General features: G+C 38.0%; 2 protein-coding genes across 2 annotated transcripts in view; one reads left to right on the top strand and one right to left on the bottom strand.

The window, feature by feature from the left end:
- The window catches only part of CFAP43 (cilia and flagella associated protein 43), a 53,641-nt gene extending 40,533 nt beyond the window's left edge, over window positions 1–13,108 (top strand). Inside the window, exons 32-39 of the mRNA XM_070945619.1 lie at window positions 955–1,043; window positions 1,865–2,072; window positions 2,364–2,476; window positions 4,395–4,554; window positions 4,960–5,124; window positions 9,167–9,247; window positions 12,288–12,441; window positions 12,933–13,108. Coding sequence (XP_070801720.1) covers window positions 955–1,043; window positions 1,865–2,072; window positions 2,364–2,476; window positions 4,395–4,554; window positions 4,960–5,124; window positions 9,167–9,247; window positions 12,288–12,441; window positions 12,933–13,108 — 1,146 coding nt within the window. The remainder of the gene's footprint in view (window positions 1–954; window positions 1,044–1,864; window positions 2,073–2,363; window positions 2,477–4,394; window positions 4,555–4,959; window positions 5,125–9,166; window positions 9,248–12,287; window positions 12,442–12,932) is intronic.
- A 381-nt stretch (window positions 13,109–13,489) lies between these two features.
- Window positions 13,490–15,535, bottom strand: SFR1 (SWI5 dependent homologous recombination repair protein 1). The gene is made up of 3 exons (XM_070946045.1): window positions 15,433–15,535; window positions 14,944–15,348; window positions 13,490–13,883 (listed from the first exon to the last, which is right to left on the bottom strand). The coding sequence occupies exons 1-3, from the start codon at window positions 15,523–15,525 to the stop codon at window positions 13,692–13,694; spliced, it is 690 nt and encodes a 229-aa protein (XP_070802146.1). The 5' UTR covers window positions 15,526–15,535; the 3' UTR covers window positions 13,490–13,691.
- Window positions 15,536–17,753: the final 2,218 nt, after the last annotated feature.

Genomic DNA, 17,753 nt, shown 5'->3' with positions numbered 1-17,753 from the left:
AGAATTCTTTAACCAGACATCTTCAAGCTGCCAAGGTTGAGAAACACTGCTCTACATTAACACAGCTTTTCATCTGAAGCTGTGGTATTTAATGTTATTGAATTATTGAAGCTTATTGAATTCGATTAATGGATTAGACTAAACTAGATAATTAACAACTTCCAGTTTAATTTGGGATTGTTTATGTGGGTAGTTTATTTACCGGTAAATACTGAAGCAATTGCCCATTATTGGTGGACATAATAGCCTTGGAGATTGTTTTGTCATAGCATGGATAAATAGCCTACTTCATAAGCCAAAAGATCCAACTAGCAGACATTTCTTTCTTTCTTTAAACCAGTGAGACATCACTATCATTATGGTTCTCTCTGTCTTCTTGCAGGGATCCAGTTCTAAGGGCAAGACTGCAGCATCTGTAAAGTGGGTCATATGCAAAAAATTCAAGATGTTGGTTGGGACTGTGCAATTGAATCTCTGCCCATTTTGTACTTACCATGATGTTGTCTATACATACAAGTTGACAGGACTTCAATCACACAACTCCCATCTTGATTATTGTTCTGCCTACAAAAATATTGCAGCCAACAAGTACAACAGCATTAAAGGAGCTCAAAAATGAAGATAGCATTCATAACAGTATAACTGAAGCTCTGACTTTTCTGTATGTGCATCAATGTTGCATACAGCTACAAAGGATCAGGGCTTTTATTAAGCTGGCTTGACCACACTTTCTTATTGAATTCTTTATATATGCTGCTTATTTTGGAAAGATCTTGTCATGTCACCTTGAAGTCAGGAAATACTTTGCAAAGTGAATATGACAATAATGAAATAAATTTCAACATTCCTTAGTTTAAAACTTCTTATTTTCTGTAAATGTAATCATTATGTGTAGCAGAACTGGAAATAGGCATAATAAACTTAGATGACTTCTGTTTTCCCCCTAACCAATAGGTAATGGAACGTGGTTTTAGAAAGGAATTTTCAGATCTTCAGACTCATTATATTGATCAACTATTCAAACTTTATAAACGTCGACCAAGGTAGAAAAATTTCATTAGTTCAATCATTTTCTGAAAGTCTGTGAATTCCCTCTTACAGTAATAATCTTATAAGAACTATTACAGCAACATTGCTTTCCAGAGCAAAAAATTGAAGTTGTATAGATAGTATCTGAAAAAAACTGAAAATCATTGAAGCTTACTAAATTAGTTCATTTTTTCAATTCTAAGGGCATTTACATAATAAGAAGGTTTAAAAATACCAATCAAGCAATCACTTGAAATGAGATGAAGTGGCAGCCACAGTTACTAGCATTATCATAAAAATCTCTCTTTCTGCCTTTTTCTTTTAAAATATTTTTTAAATAAATGGAATACTATGCAACTACAGAGCAAAATACAAGATGCTACATAACCACAGAGCAAAATAACACATAATCGACAAAGAACACCTACAATATACTGTCTAAATGATAGTAGCACAGAGCCAAATAATCTCTGTTTAAATTAAGGAAGATTGCAAACCTTCCTACTAGTCTATATATAGAAATTAAATAATAAAGGAGAATGTTTGTAGCTCAAGGTAGACATGAGGGATCCTTAGTGCACTCTGAGCTTGCTTGTTTTCTTGCAGATGTTTCATTACCCAAACTAGTTAACATCATCAGTGCTCATCATCAGTAACATCAGAAATTAAATACAAATAAATAGTTTCTTTTAAAAATGCTAATTAATACACACTACAGAGATTTTTTTAAAAAGGCAAAATGAAGCTAGTGATATACAAGTTTTTCTGTTGTATATGTAACATGTCACAGAAGAAATTAATTTTTTTCTTTGCCTGCTGTGTTCAATAATGGAAGGGCTTTGAAGATGAAAGTACAAACAGATACTGCAAATCCGTATGGGGAACGGCCGGGCTCTGCCAAAATGTATCAGGATGCTCTCGCCCATTTAATGAAAGCAATTGATGAAATGGACAATCCTGAAAACAGACCTGAGGGGCTTGACATCATTAACTGGGAACGCTTTTGTGCAGCTAGGCGAGCAAAAGTAGAAAGTGAACAGCAAGTATGTATAAGGTTCCATTATTTAAGATCAAATTTGACCTTTATATTTTATACAAACAAATAATTCACTCAGAACTGAGCTAATGGGAAACATACAGTGTCCCAGTCATGCACAGGAAAGTGGCTGCTTTTTAAATCCTTTCTAGTTTTTATCTTGCAAGAAGTGGTTTGTTATTTTCATGGGTCTCAAATGTTTCATCAGTCTCTATATGTATATGATGTAAAAAAAACAATGTGATTTGAAAGTAGTATTCATCTTAAATTCCTAAAGGTTATTTTCCTTTTTGCAAAGGTGAAGCAAAAAGCACTGACGCTAGCAGAGATGCAAACTTTCCTTCAAAAAAGAATTGAAGATGATGAACAGCTGCGGAAAGACATTGAACATGTTTTTGCTGAGATCAATTTGTAAGTTTGCTTTTTTCTTTTATATTATAAAAGCATATATTAGATTATTATTGTACTCATGTATATTACCTCATAACAATATATATTATAGTATACCATAATAATATAGTAGTAGTAATTTTAATTAAATAAACCTATGCTACAGTACCCAAAGTGTAAAAGACCTTTTTGTTATGGAGAAAAAGTCTAAGAAAACATTATAATTGTTAATCATGTTCTTTATTCAACATTATCACAGACAATGGAAAAGTTGTCCTCTGAAAGCAGAACCCATCAGATTAAAAGATTAATTTTTTCCAGTGCAGATAGTCCTTGAGTTATGATGCTAATTGGTACTGGTACTTGGTCATTAAGCGAAGCATCACATGACTGTGCAACAACAATTTTGGCAGTCTCAATTGTGGTCATTAAGTGGGAACTATATGGTCATTAGATGAGGACCTCATGCTTCTTCTGCCTATGTGAACTGTCTCTGCTTTAACTCCTCCCATTTGCCTATCTCTCCTCCATCTTTGCCTGTTGAGTTGCACTGCACAGCACGACTGAGGTGAAAAGACTGCTGTATTCTACTGCCACCACCTAGCAGGTCAGAAAGCCTTTTACTGGAAGGAACTGTCTTCAGATGAATCACCAGGCACAGGCTAGTAAAAGAGCCAATTCTCTTCCATTCTCTTCCCCATACCCCTGGCAGGCACAGGAAAGAAAAGGCCCAATATTGGGCTGGATGCAGAAATGGTACCAGTTTTGGAACCAACCATTCTCCCTCATCTGGCCTTTCTCTACCCTCTTTGAACTCCACAAGCAACAAGCCCAGAGGGCAGTTGGGTTGAGACTGCTCCCTGTGCAGGTACAGTCTTCTCTTGTGGCTCTGGGAGCAGGAAGAGGCATGACTCCATGCCTTGCAAGCACCACAGGCAGTGGTAGGAAAGAGGAAGACAGCATCGGAGAAGAGACCAAAGCAATGTGCACATGATCCCGCTGCCTGGAAACATTGTTTTTGGGGAAAGCACTCTTGCTCCCCGGTTTCAGTGTCATTGCCATAGTCGTTGCTCACACCCAGGCAGTCCCAAAGGAACTACATAGGTGAAAGCCAAGTGCTAGCGTGGCCAGTAGCAGCATCGGCTCCACCATGCGCAGGTGCCAATGAGCACACCTTTTCAGGGAAAACCTCATGGGGCTGTCCACCACTACCCCACACAGTAACTCAGATGTGGTCCCTCATCTCTTCACCTCCCCACCGCTTCCAACTGATATTTGTTGTCTTTTTCACCTCATTTCCCCTGGATTTGCTAACACTGGCTGTCTCAAAGTAACACTGCTGGAGTGGGGCAGACCTGCCAGGAGGCCAGTGCCCATGGAGGCAGCAACTAGGAGTCAGAAAAGAAAGTGAGGCCAGAGCCCCTGAACCTTGGAGCTTGAAGCCAGCCAGTGTCACCAAGTCCAGCAGAGGGGAGATAAGGCAAAGTAGAAAACAAAGGTCAACTGGGGTAGCAGGAGAGCTATAGCAGGTAGGCAGCAGAATACAGCAGCCTCTTTCTCTTGGCTGTGTTGTGCAAAAGGGCAGAGATGAGGGTGAGATAAGCAGGTGGGGAGGGGTGGAGTTCATGCAAGGCAGGAGAATATGATCATGGAGTGATATAATGATCATAAATCTGGGCCAGTCACCAAACGCTTGAATTTTGATAATTTGATGATAGGAACACTTGTGCCAGTTACAAATGTGAGGACTGGTTGTAAGACAACTTTTTCAGTACCATCATAATTTTGAACAGTTGCTGAATGGACATAACCTGAGGATTACCTGTATAGTTAGATAAATCAGTACTTAATATAGTCTAGATAGGGTTTTTTTCCCCTGATCATGGTAAAATATTAAAATAAGTTATATTATTTTTTTAAAAATGTTATTTAACTGTAGGCTTCGGGAACAGAAAATGAGATTTCAATTAGATTTGATGGTCCAGTTCCTCTTTAAACAAGGACAAGTGGAACTAGACGGCACCAACTTAATACCAGATTACACAGATGCTATTTTGATCAACAGGACTATTATTGAAGAGCTGAACAGCATGATCTGGGTAACAATCTTTCTTTGAAAAAATAAAGCCTCTGCAGATGACTTATACGAAAAGTTATTTTCTTTGCATTTACAACTTCTAATTAAATACAGTTCTAGTTTTTTAAGTGACATAATTAACCTTATTTTAATTCTCTTATCATGTATTACAAGCCCCAATTCATGCAATTCTCCTAACACTTAATCTAAATACCAGTGAGCATATAACCTCAGTGATTTTTCTTTCTTATTCAATGTGGCTGTCTTTGCTTTTAAATCCACCATATTCAATTAGCGCACAAATGTTGTTAATTTGAAGAGTTAACTTTGCCATTTTCCCTTCAGTTTTGCGAAATCTCATCTACCTATTATCAGAATGCAGTTTTAAAACAATATGTTGCATGAAGAAATATTTCTTTTTTTCAAGGCTCAAGGAGAAAAAAAGATTGCCAGTATGGTAGAAAGTAAAGATTTCCGTAAAGGGATATTTCAGCTGGAATGGGAACATCGAAAAATGCAGATGCAAGTACAAGATCTGAATCAAAAGGCTCGAGATATACAAAAACTAAATGTTACAAAAGATCATCAGATTGTAAGTTCATATTTTCAAATACTTATCATGATGATATAAAATATGTAACTATATTGGAAAGTACATATCAGAGTGCTGTAAAACACTATGAAGTGGTATATAAGTCTAAGTGCTATTGCTATTCTACCTATCTCATCAATACCTGCATGAGACCTCTCTATATTTTATTCTACATTATAGTGGTGCTTAAAGTTTGTGAACCTTTTAAATGTTCAATATTTCTGCATAAATATGACCTAAAACATCATATTTTGTTCACATAAGTCCTAAAACTTATTTGGATGTACAAACTTCCTGCTGCCACTTTTGATCCATTAGTGCAGGTCCTTCCTAAATTTCCTTCTCTGACCATTAAGCCATTGAGGGCTCCTGTCTCCTTTTTCTGATTGTTTCCTAGCCAATATCTTTCCCCTCATTCCCAAAGTTCATCCACACATTACAGGTGTTTCAGCCAATAAGAATACAATCAAGTGTAAGTGTGGGAGGTCTGAATAGAATTTTTGGTATTTTGATTAAGTCTGCTCTTCACAACACAAGTATGTAGAGATGTGTCATGGCTTAAACAAAGATTTCTGAGGACCTCTAAAAATAATTGTTGCTACGCACCAGGATGGAAAAGATTACAAACTATTTCCAAAGAATTCTGACTTTACCAATCTATTGTCAGGCACACTGTGTACAAATGGAGGCCATTCTTATCCTTCCTAGAAGTGGTTTACTAATCAAGATCTCATCAAGTATAAGGCATGTAATACTCTAGGATAGTGGTGATGAACCTTTTAGACACCAAGTGCCCAAACTGCGCACACATATGTCCAAACTGAAAGGTGTGTGCACACAAGTGTACACATGGGTAAATGTGTGTGCATGTGTGAACATGCACACATGTGCAAATGTGCACATGCATAGACATGCACAGACATGTGCAAATGTGCACATGTGTGGAACATGCACAGACATGCACATGGATATGCACGTATGCTCAGCAGAGAAGTGGGACATCCCAATACTGGCAGCGTGGCAAGAGGTAAGATCTTTTTCTTTCGTGAGCTTCTGTTTCGTCGTTTGCAGGAAAACAGAAGCTCATGAAAGAAACACCATGGAGATCTGACCTGGGGTGATGGTGCACGTGTCAGCAGAGGGCTCTCCGTGCCATCTCTGGCACGCATGCCATGCCATAGGTTCGCCGTCATGGCTCTAGGATGTTTCAAATAGCTAAGGAAAACATCTAAGGAACTAAAGGCCTCTGTCCCATTGGCAAATATCAATGTTCATGAGACCTCCATTAGAACACTGAACAATGATGTGGAAGGCAGTTACAAGGAGAAAGCCAGTGGTGGGATTCAATTTTTTTAACAACAGGTTCTGTGGGCGTGGCTTAGTTGGGGGTGTGGCTTGGCAATCATGTGACTGGGTGGGCATGGCTAGCTGGTCACGTGACTGTGTAGGCGTGGCTAGCTCGTAATGTGACCGAGTGGGCATGGCTATGTGCATAGGGACTACTCAGAGGGCTGAAAAAAGTCATTTCTGACTGGGCCTCGCACTTTTGACCGGTCCTTACACTTATGACCATCCTCACATTTATGCCCATGCAGCTTTCTTAACAACCATGTCACTCATTTCACAACTGCTTCTCTTCACCATGGTGACAAGATAGGGCAAAAACGTAAAATGTGAAGACAGTCGTAAGTTCGAGGACTGGTCAAAAGTGCGAGGACCAGTCAAAAATAACTTTTTCAGCCCTCTGAGTAGTCCATATGCACAAAAGGACTACCCAGAGGGCTGAAAAAAATGATTTCTGACAGGTCCTCGCACTTTTGACCGGTTTTCGCACTTATGACTGGTCATCATTTATGCCCATTGTAACATTCTTAACAATCATGTCACTCATTTCACAACTGCTTCTCTTCACCATGGTGACAAGATAGGGCAAAAACATAAAATGTGAGGACAGTCGTAAGTTCGAGGACTGGTCAAAAGTGCGAGGACCAGTCAGAAATAACTTTTTCAGCCCTCTGAGTAGTCCATATGCATAAAAGGATACAGCAATAGAGAGGGATGAAGGAAGGGAAGGGAAATTAGAGTAGGAGGGAGGGTAAGAGAGGGAGGAAGAGAGGAGGAGAAGGAGAAAGAAAGAGGAAGTAGGGAGGAGAAGAAGAGGGGGAGGAAGAGAAAGTAAGAAGGAAAGAAAAGAGAGAGGTGGTAGGTTTGAGGAGAAAGATTGCTGTACAATAAAAAAGATGAAAGGGAAGAAAGCCAACCCCAAACAAATATAAAGATATTAAGATAAAGAATGAATTGTTAAACTTTAAAGAATAAAAGAGAACAAATATGAATAAATAACAATAATTAGAAATACACATACAAACATACAATGTATTTTCTTTGAACAGAGTATTTGGCCGGTTCACAAATTTAAACAGTGTTTAGTCATTTCAATTAAATTTACAATTTCTATATTTCCTTTTTGCCATATTTATTCCTCATCTATTTTTGTAAAAAACCAATATTACCCTTCATCCTCATCTCTAATCTTAATCAAATTCAATTTTTCCCTTCTATTCTATATTATACCCCTTCCCATTGTCATTTATTTTTATATCCATCCTCACATTGGTTAATTATGTAATGTTAGTTGTTTAATATAAATTCAACATTTTAATATAAATCAATTAGTTATATAACTACCTTTTTTGTATATTAATCAATATGAACATGAATATTCCAATTATTTCCATGCAATCCAATTTCTTACAAATCCATTAATTATATTTACCAATAATAATAAACCAAATAATTTCCCCCATATATTCCTCCAAACCACAACTTAACCATTTCTGCTTTCAGAAATATACAATTAATAGTATCTCAATTATTACAATTCCCTAGTTAAATAGAGCTTTTTTTCTTTTGTGTTTTAAAATCCTGAACTCTCCTCTTTTTCCCTAAATTTCCCATTGTTTGCACCTTTTTTGGTGAGGAAAAAGAAAAGAATTCTGCCTGCCTAATTTTCCAACCTTGCAGCAACAGCAAAGCAGTTTCAGTTTCATGTTTCAGCAGAGCTAAGGGAAAAAATATCTGCTCCAGGACTCTTTGCAAGGAAGCAGAAGAGCCCTGAGCAAAACAGCTGAGAGCAAATCAGCTGAGAGCCGGGAGGCCGATAGAATCAAGGGGCTAATTAGCCTATGCTGAAGCTCCGTGGGCCAATAAAATTACAAAAAAACCACCGAACTGTTTGTTAAATTGCTGGCTCGCCCACCCCTCGCCCACCACTATTTATTGGCAATAAATAGTGGTGCGGAGGGGCGGGGCAAGCCAGCAATTTAACAAACAGTTCGGCTGCACCCGTGGCTATATGGCGGCCCTTTGAAGCCCCGCGGCAAGAATTTAAACAGTTTTTTTTTTCCTCTAGCCATCAGCTGGGCTCCAGAGGCAGCAATAGATTGGGAGTGGGTGGGGTAAGCGAACGGCCGGCGATCCAACAGAGCAGAGAGTGAGGGTGAGTGAGTGAAGGCGTGGAAGCTGCTTTCTCCATCCTGCTCTCTTGCGTCCGGAGCCTGTGGGGAACCACGTGGCAGCCCACGTGGATCCCAGGCAACGGAACTCAGGCTAGGGAAGGGGTGGGCAATTGTGGCTCTTTTACAGCCTGTGGCCTTCAACTCCCAGAATTCCTGAGACAGCCAAGCTTTATTCAATTTATTCAATAAAGCGAAAAAAGTTGTTTTTTACTCATTTGGTAAATTAAGTTTTATCTATTTTATGACTTACATAGAGAACAAATCAAACAAATATTTAGCATTCAAAAGGGTTCACAATCTTAAGAACAACTGTATATGCATTATATCTGAGACTGGATACTATAGTCTGCTAGTTTAATAAAAGCTTTTGGAGATAAATGTGAATTTTCTTAAGATTTGTAACTGGAAAGCAGAACAATCTTCCTTTGAAAGTTTACCTTTGCTATGTTAATATTGCAAATCTAGGATTTAACATCAGGAAGCATCAGCTATATTAGCTTGATCTTTTGTTTTTAATTTCATAGTTCTTATCAGTCTTAAACTATGATAAGCGGATGAATCATGAAGTATCAGTAATGGAAGGAACATTTAACTTTCTAGACAAGGTAAGTTTTCTTATGGAATAAATTTTAATAAACATGGAATATGCTACCTACTCAACATATTTACCTTAATTTAGACTTACAGATGTCCCCATACTTATACTTGCTAAAGGAAGACAGTTTTGCGTTCTTGCTAATGCTATGAAATACTTCCAGTCACTTCTTTTGCTTTTTACCACATCTGTAACCTAATTTGTTACCTGAAAAATTTCTTTTTCTAGAGTCACCTCCCAACCCTTTTTTTCTCATGGTATACAAAGCTTGCTACATGAAGAGTTAACATTGTTTTTTGGAGTATAAGATGCTCCGGAGTATAAGATGCACATTAGTTTTTGGGGAGGAAAACAAGAAAAAAAAATTCTGTCTCTACCTAACCAGCATCTATCGGTATTCATCTGGCTAGTGTCCTTGCAGCAAACAGCCTGGTCAGCTTCAGCATGTTATTGCAGCCTGATTCAGCACAAGCAGCTGATTGGTGGTTGGATCGGCCTCCCAGAATTCTGCCAATCAGCTGTTCCAGGCTGCGGGAATCACCACAGCCCATCACCGCTGATCGCTGGCTCTGTGCGTCACATTTTCGGCCTCCGCGCATCATGTTTTCGGCCTCTGCATGTCATGTTTTGGCCTGTTCCAGGCAGCGGGGATCGCTGCCAATCCCTGCCGCCTGGAACCGGCCAAAAATGCAACATGCAGAGGCCGAAAACGGGGCATGCGGAGGCCAAAAACAGAGCATGCAGAGGCCAAAAACGCAATGCACGGAGGCAGCAATTGGCAGTAATGGGCTGTGGAGATCCCCACAGCCTGGAATGGGTGGTAAACGGGGCAGGCAAAGGTCAAAAACGGCTGGCGGGTGGGCGGGGCTTCGACATTTGCTGTATAAGACGCACAGACATTTCCATACACTTTGGGGGAGGGGGAAGTGAGTCTTATATCCCCCAAAATACAGTAACTTACTAGAACAATTTTATTTGCAAACTTGTTTGCACACAAATGTCGATCACCCAGCTACTACCGGTAGATGAGATTATTTTGGGAGTTTCAGTCAGTAAGATTTATTTCAATATATGCTCTTCAATTCTGTCTCTACTTACTTCACAGTTGTCATATAAATGAACTATGATTTTTCTTCCTCTATCTGAATACACTATTGCGTAAGTTAATCTTCTCCTTCTAGCTATTAGTCGTCTTTATAATGTATCAAGAGACAACATTGAAGAATAGTTTATACTAGTTCTTTGTTTTATTTGCTTTTTATTACTACCTTAGTTTGCGACTTTGCGATGTCCCTGGGATCAACAGAATGTGCCCTCCTCTATCACTGTCTCAACAGGACAGTGAGATCCAATTTGGATCGTCCTGAGGTGGAGATATCGGTGGTAGTTCCGGAGCCCCGAAAACCTGCCGTCTCGTTGCAACACCAGTCCCGCCCGTTTTTTTACTTGCTTTTTATTACTACCTTAGTATCACTTTTCCTCAAACATTTAAGTGTATTATAGATCTTAACATAGTGGTCTCCTCAATTTAATGTTCATCTTGCATTAGTGAACGTATATGCAGTCTAAAACATAACTGAAAAAATATTGCTTCAGTTCTGAAGTATTTCCACAGTGAATCAAATTTTATATAGACTAAAAATAAGACCATTTTGGAAAGGGGATAGAACAGAATTAAGAAAAAGTTGTTTGCAAGCAACTTAAATTGACAGCATATCAGAATGACTTAGAACTGAATGGTAGAAAGATCACTAACAACCTGAACTATTTAAAGTAGATAATATATAAATAATTTGAAAAAATATATATTGATGAAGCTTAACTATCTTATGCGAGTCATATATGACCTCAAGGACTTGGCCTAAACTGTAGTATAATAGTACTTTAAATAGCTAAATATTAATCCCCTAACAAGAATCATGATTCAGCTCTTCTCTTTCTTTTTGTTAATATTCATACCAGAATTATAAAGCACCAAAATATGCAGTGTTCAGACTCAAAGCAGACAAGAGTGTTTCAAACATGTCATAGGCATTTTCATCTACACCAGGGGTCAAACTCAAGGCCCACAGGCCAAATCCAGCCTGTGGGTTGCTTAGATCTGGCGCGGGGGACCACCCTGGAAACAGCAACCGTCCGGCTCACAGTGCCTCTGCCAGCAAAAATGTTTTCACTGGCAGAGGGCTGAAGGTGGCCGTTGTGGCCGAAAACGGAGCTTGGGAGCCCATTTTCACTGGCAGAACATTTGGGCCACAGGCTCCTTCGACACAAGAGACATCAAGCTGGCCACGCCTACTCCAGCCCCCCGAGGTCAAACAATGGCCCTCAATGAAATCAAATTTGACCTATACCTTAAATAATGTACCTTTTCCTGGGCCTGCATAGATGTAGGAAAACAAAAACAATTCCTATTTTTTTGAGCCTGTACAGCTATCATAGAAACTCAGAAAAAGCCACTGTTTCTTTAAAGAAGAGCCTTGGTAGTACAGTGGTCTAAGGCACCCTGTTATTAAGCTGGTTATTAAGACCAGCTGCCTGCAATTACTGCAGGTTCGAATCTCGCCAAGGCTCAAGGTTGACTCAGCCTTCCATCCTTTCTAAGGTAGGTAAATTGGGGACCCAGTTGTGGGGGCAATAAGCTGACTTTGTATAAATATACAAAAGGATGAAGGCTATTGCTGAGCACTTTGTAAGCTGCCCTGAGTCTCCGGAGAAGGGCGGCATATAAATCAAATTAAAAAAAAAAAAAAGAGAGAGAGAAGCCAATAGAAACAGAAAGGACCCCTACCAGATCAAAAGCACTTTTGCCTGCTTTGGATCCAAATCTTTTATATAGTTGAGTGCTCCTGTTTTACTTCAACTTCTCATTGAGGGAACCCTCACTTTCTATTAATAGTTTTAATTACTGGCTACATTTTAAAACTTTGAATTAAATTGTATTAAAAGCTAACATTATCCTCCTTCACAAAAGTAATAAAATGTTTTAGCATCTTTTCACTCATTCTAAATTCTAAAGATCCCTTTTTAATAATTTTGTTTTTAATTACCAGGTTCACAAGAAAAATATAGAACAAAAAGAAAAAATAATTAAAGAATTGGAGAAACAAATACACTTAAAAGAGGTATCAAACCAGAAATTCAGCAAGAAATTACAAGAAATGCTTGTTATTGTATCAGAAAGGCGGCACATTTATGAGGCTACTGGTAAGTGACATGCAAGGATCAGATATCACCCCCCAAAAATCATGATGTACCACTAGCTAGTGAGTTCACATTATGCACTTTATGAAAAATCATTTTTCCCAAAAAAATAATCTGGATATCAAAGTGTGTACATTTTCCTACATTAATTACCAACTGCCATAACATTGTTAAGCATTGCAACATATTCTGACATTTCTATTAATTCCGTTTTGTTATTTTAGTTTCAGTAGTTGTGAGATGGTTACCAATCTTCTACCACTAGCAATTGGACCACTTCATTCAGCGAGCCTTTCAGTAATACTGATGGGCAGCAAATGAATCTAATAAATATAAGCTGTTTGGGGTGCAAATGTAGTAATCATATAATGATGTACAGCTCATAACAGCAAGATGATACTTATCATAGTCCTATTAGTAAATTTGAAAGAAGTTGAGGAACACTGGTAATCAGTTTATTGATTTTATTCTGAATATTTTTGTTTAAAAACCAGACTCGGAACTACTGAACCAAAATATTGCTAAGGAGCATTATGAGGACATTGTACAACGACAGCACCTGGTAGATCTTGCAAAAGCACAAGCCCAGGAGTTGGCTGTCCTTCAAGCTGAAGTGGAAAGATTGAGAATGAGAACATTCCCAGCTTTCTTTGATGTGCAACAATTTTAGCAATAAACACTCTTAGGTAAGGTAGGTTTTTTCCCCCTTCCTGAATTTCTCTTTCAACTTTATTCTTTATTACATTAAGATAGTTTTATAAATATTGTGTCATAATTCATTTTGATCACTTCAACATATTTATATTCATAATTCATTTAAATAAATTTACCAGTTTGTATTGTAACAGATTACTGTTGTCATACTAAAACTGGTATATTTAGACATTCAACTTTTACAAAACAAAGATATGCAGTGGAATTAAAAAAACTCATAAAGGAACAGAAATATTTCCTTGCATATGGAGAAGGTATCCTAAAGCAACTTGGCAAAAGAAATTTGGCTGAAAAATTGCAATTTGAAGAGAGACTGAGTTAAGGACAAATGAGAAGGGACATAACAGCAGAGTGTTGGAGTTTAATGTATTAAATAAGGAGGGATAGATGTCCAGGATTTAAATATAGAGGGTGGACTAAAAAAGAAAGAGATAGCAGGTTCTTATAATAAACTATTCATACAATTCAGAACTTAGATTCAATTCTTGAAAATAGTCATCTTTTGATATATTTTTAAGAGTGAAATAAAACACTAATTTTTATGTATCTGTAAAATCTTCATCTGTTCGGATATAATGTAAGAGTTTGTCATCTAATCCAAAACTGTCAATCAACTGAGTCAGATTTAATTTCTTGTTATCAGTAGATAAGGCTGATTGCAGCTCATATAGAATTGCTTGGGAACTCTTTCTCCATTTTGATATCAGAAACTGTAACTCTTCTGGGTTATTCTGTAGGGAAATAGAAAAAAGCAATACTTACAATGTGTTGATATAGCTGAAATGGGTAACCTAGATAAAGGTTCCAATAGAGCAGCGGCTCCCAACTTTTGCGGCTTGGCCTGGCTGGACGGGGAGAGAGAGGAACTGGGCTGTGTGGGCCTTGCGGGAGTATTGGGCCAGTGCGCATACACACAGCTTGACTAGCGGATGTGGCAGACTGGCACGCACATACGTAAGTGCCCACCAACCCACCACTCATGCAAGTTGAGCTGTGTGTGCATGTTTGCGCGCTCCAGCCAGTCACTCACACGGCCCAATTCCGAATAGGCTATGACCTGCTAATGGGCCACGGCCCAAGAGTTGGAGACCCCTGCAATAGAGAACAGAAATTTCCCCCGCCCCATGTTTGTAATTTACTTTCCACTTGAAAGAACAAAGTATCATATACAAAACTATTTTAAAACTCTTATTGGACTTAAACTTAACTATATTGTTACTTTGAATGTACACTAATTGGCAAACATTAAAATGAAAATTTGTTGCATACAATATAACTTATATTAGATGTAGAATTAGAACATACATTTATTTGAAAAAATGTTTTACTTTCTAGAACAAAATACATAAAAGCACAGTTTAAACAATGGATATGACTTCTGCAAGGAAAGATCATAATTTTAATGTGTGCAAAAAGACAAGAATGGTTGAATGACACTGAGTACAAGTATAGTTTATATACAATTAGTATTACATAAAAATAAGTCTTTTCAGCTTTAAATTAAAAATAGATAGCACTTTACATATTGGCAAGAAATATTATCTTATTAAGGAAATGGCCAATTTCCATTACAGTTAAAGACTTATTTATCTCTAGGATAAAGCAAATATATTATGCAAGAATGAATTGGAACAGAAATTGGCTTGATGACATGCTAAGTTTGGTTAATATTTGAGAATGCAATAGCATAACAAAAATATTAAAAAAACAACATTATCTGCAGGATTTGTTTTTAATATATTAAAATTTATTTAAAACTGTTTCTGAAGTTTTAATATTTACTTTACTTACCTTTGTTCTATATAGTTTGACCAATTTAAGTCTTCGAAGAATGTCCTCTTTTTCCTGAAGCTGCTTTATTAATGTCATCTTTTCCTCCAACAGCTCCCATTGTTTACAGTCTGTACCCAACAAATTAATTTCTGAAGAATTGTGCATAGCTTTATTATAGCCACTGTATTTAGATAGTAAGCTGTCTTCTGCAGAACTCTTCGAACACATAGTTTCATCAGGAACTTTTTCCAAGCACTTATCCTCAGCATGTAATACAGAACATGGTTCTTCTTTAGATAAAGTTTTCTCCTTCTGATTACTGTTGTTTTCATCGTCTATTTTAAGTTGTTTGGCAACAATAAAATTTGAATGAAAGGATCTTCTTGTTTTCTTCAACCGTTCTCGTAGGGTTGCACTCATTAACTAACATAAATGTAATGTAAGAACTGTTTAATAATCTAAATATATAAACATATATTAAAATACATATCTTGATATATTTATTACCTGTTTCCCTAAGCTGCTGCTTTGAACAGAATTCTCACAATTCTCTGCAGTGCAGGATAATGATCTAGGTTTGTTCAATATAGGTGTCCCCATTTTGAGAATTGATTAACCTGCTTGAAAAATAGAATACTTCAAGATTAAGATAGACATTTCCATTTATCGGTGTAAAATCATCATATACAATATTGCTTGAATTCAGTACTGAAGTAGGAACCCCGGTTAATTGATCTCATGAAGAATCTAAATCATAAACTAGCAACTTGCACATCTGCTACTAGAATAGCTAAAAACACACTCCTAGACAAATCTCTCTCTCTCTCTCTCTCTCTCTCTGTGTGACTGTTCACACACACATACATTTATTTGCAACTTGTATGTGAAAGACTTCATACCCTTGGCGATAAAGCTTCTTCCACAAGCTTTAACTAAGCTTCTTTTTGAAGCAGAATTGTCTATTCTGCAGGACACAAACTAGTCGGAAGGGTTACTTGAGCATGTAGTCGACAATATCTGGCCTTGTTATGTGTCCTATAATAGTTCCATGGGAGCCGAGAACTAGTAAGCCCCTGAGGAGGTGGGAGAGGATGTGACCTACCTTCCCAGAACAGAAGAGAGAGAGAGGCTTTTTCTCCCATTAGCTTTAAAGGTCTCTCATCCTTCATTCCAAGTACCTTTCGTCCGGGAGGAAAAGAAATTTACCTTCAGAGGAACTGAAAAAGCTGCTGGCTCCGCCACATCTTCTTTAACAGCGGAATAACTTAGCCTCGCATTAAATTACCTCAGAAAGAAAACACAATCCAAAAACTGGGCACTCATAAACACACACAGCCATGCCATGTTTCGGATTACCCGCTCAAGCGGAAGCGTATTAAACGCACCCGGCAAGACTTAACCTCTCTGCGCAGCCCGTTGCGTCACGGTCTCAGCTGGGCGGCGGGCAAAGAGGGGCGGGAAGAGCCAATCAAGGAGGAACCGGGGAATTCAGACGGAACACTAGCTGGGCGGGCGGGGGTGGGGTGCCGACGCCTCCTGTACCGCGTTGGCTTTAACGCAGCGTTTTTCAAACTCGGCCACTTTTAAACTGTGTGGACTTCAACTCCCACAATTCTCCAGCCAGCATTTTGGAAGTTGAAGTTCAATACACCTTAAAGCTGCCAAGTTTGAAAAACGCTGGTTTAATGCAATTCTTTAGGATTCTAGGCTCGCTCGAACTGACTGAAGTCCCCTTACGTTCAAAGGAGCTTATTCCCAAGGGCCCTAGACTGAAGTTTGGTGTGCTGTTCTATTTGTTCCCGCTTAGCAATTATTAAAATTTCTAGGCGAGGCTTTTAATTGTAATTTCTCTTGGTAGCTATTAAGGAGTGCAGATTCTGTTTTTTACGTATGATTTTTCTATGTTCTCATCTTGATTCCTCCATTCTTTAAACCACAATTACGTAAAAGTATGACAGGCAGCTGTTTGCTTGCTTGTTTGTTTAAAAAGCTACCGTTTTCTTATTTCTAGCTAATTTTTGAAATTGAGTTTTTATTGGCTAGTGGGATACATCAAGAACTAGAGTTTTTGTCTCCCAAGCCCTCGCCTGTACAGTTTAAACACCCAAGAGCATTAATGCTTTTGAATGTTGTTGAACACATGCATCACAGAACAAATCAAGTAGAGGTATTATTCTAGATACAAACAACCATTCTCAAGCTATATTTTGGCCACACTATTCAAAGATCCAGTTCCAATTCATCAAATTATAGTGCTGGAAAAGGTGGAAGGAAAACAAAGAGAACTAGAAGTAAGGATGCATTGAATTATAATAGTAATAAATATAACCGATCTAAAGGGCCAGGCCTAGCATAGATCGTTCTGAAAGGAAGTCTATGTGGTTTGTAGCCAACAGGAATTTGAAGGTACCTACCGGTAGTTAATCAAATTATTCAGTCTGTTTTGACTATTTTCAGTTACATTTTATCAACTTAAACAAACTGATTTTCACATCTTTCAAACTCTACCACAGTTCTGCTCTGTTAAATATTTTTATATAATAGTTTTCATTAAGATGAAGCAGCTTAAAGTTAAAAAATTAGGTATTTCAGTTTCAAATAGTTCTTTCCTTTTTCTTTTGATATGACTTTGGCAATAGACACAATCTATCATGCTTTGTCTTGCAATGTAGTTGTTGCCAGGATTAGTTGACATCTGCTCAGCTTTGGTGGCCTACTGAAGCCTTCTATGGATATACTGCCTCCGCACTGAGGACAACCCATTATGGGCATTTTGATTTGGGCTGGAAAGAAACTAGATACCTGTTTTCTGCAGAGTCATCTGCCCT

Source organism: Pituophis catenifer, unplaced genomic scaffold (assembly GCF_029215685.1).
Source record: "Pituophis catenifer annectens isolate HBS135680 unplaced genomic scaffold, rPitCat1.0.hap2 SCAF_6, whole genome shotgun sequence".
NCBI lineage: Eukaryota > Metazoa > Chordata > Lepidosauria > Squamata > Colubridae > Pituophis > Pituophis catenifer.
This window is presented reverse-complemented; position numbering and strand designations above follow the sequence as displayed.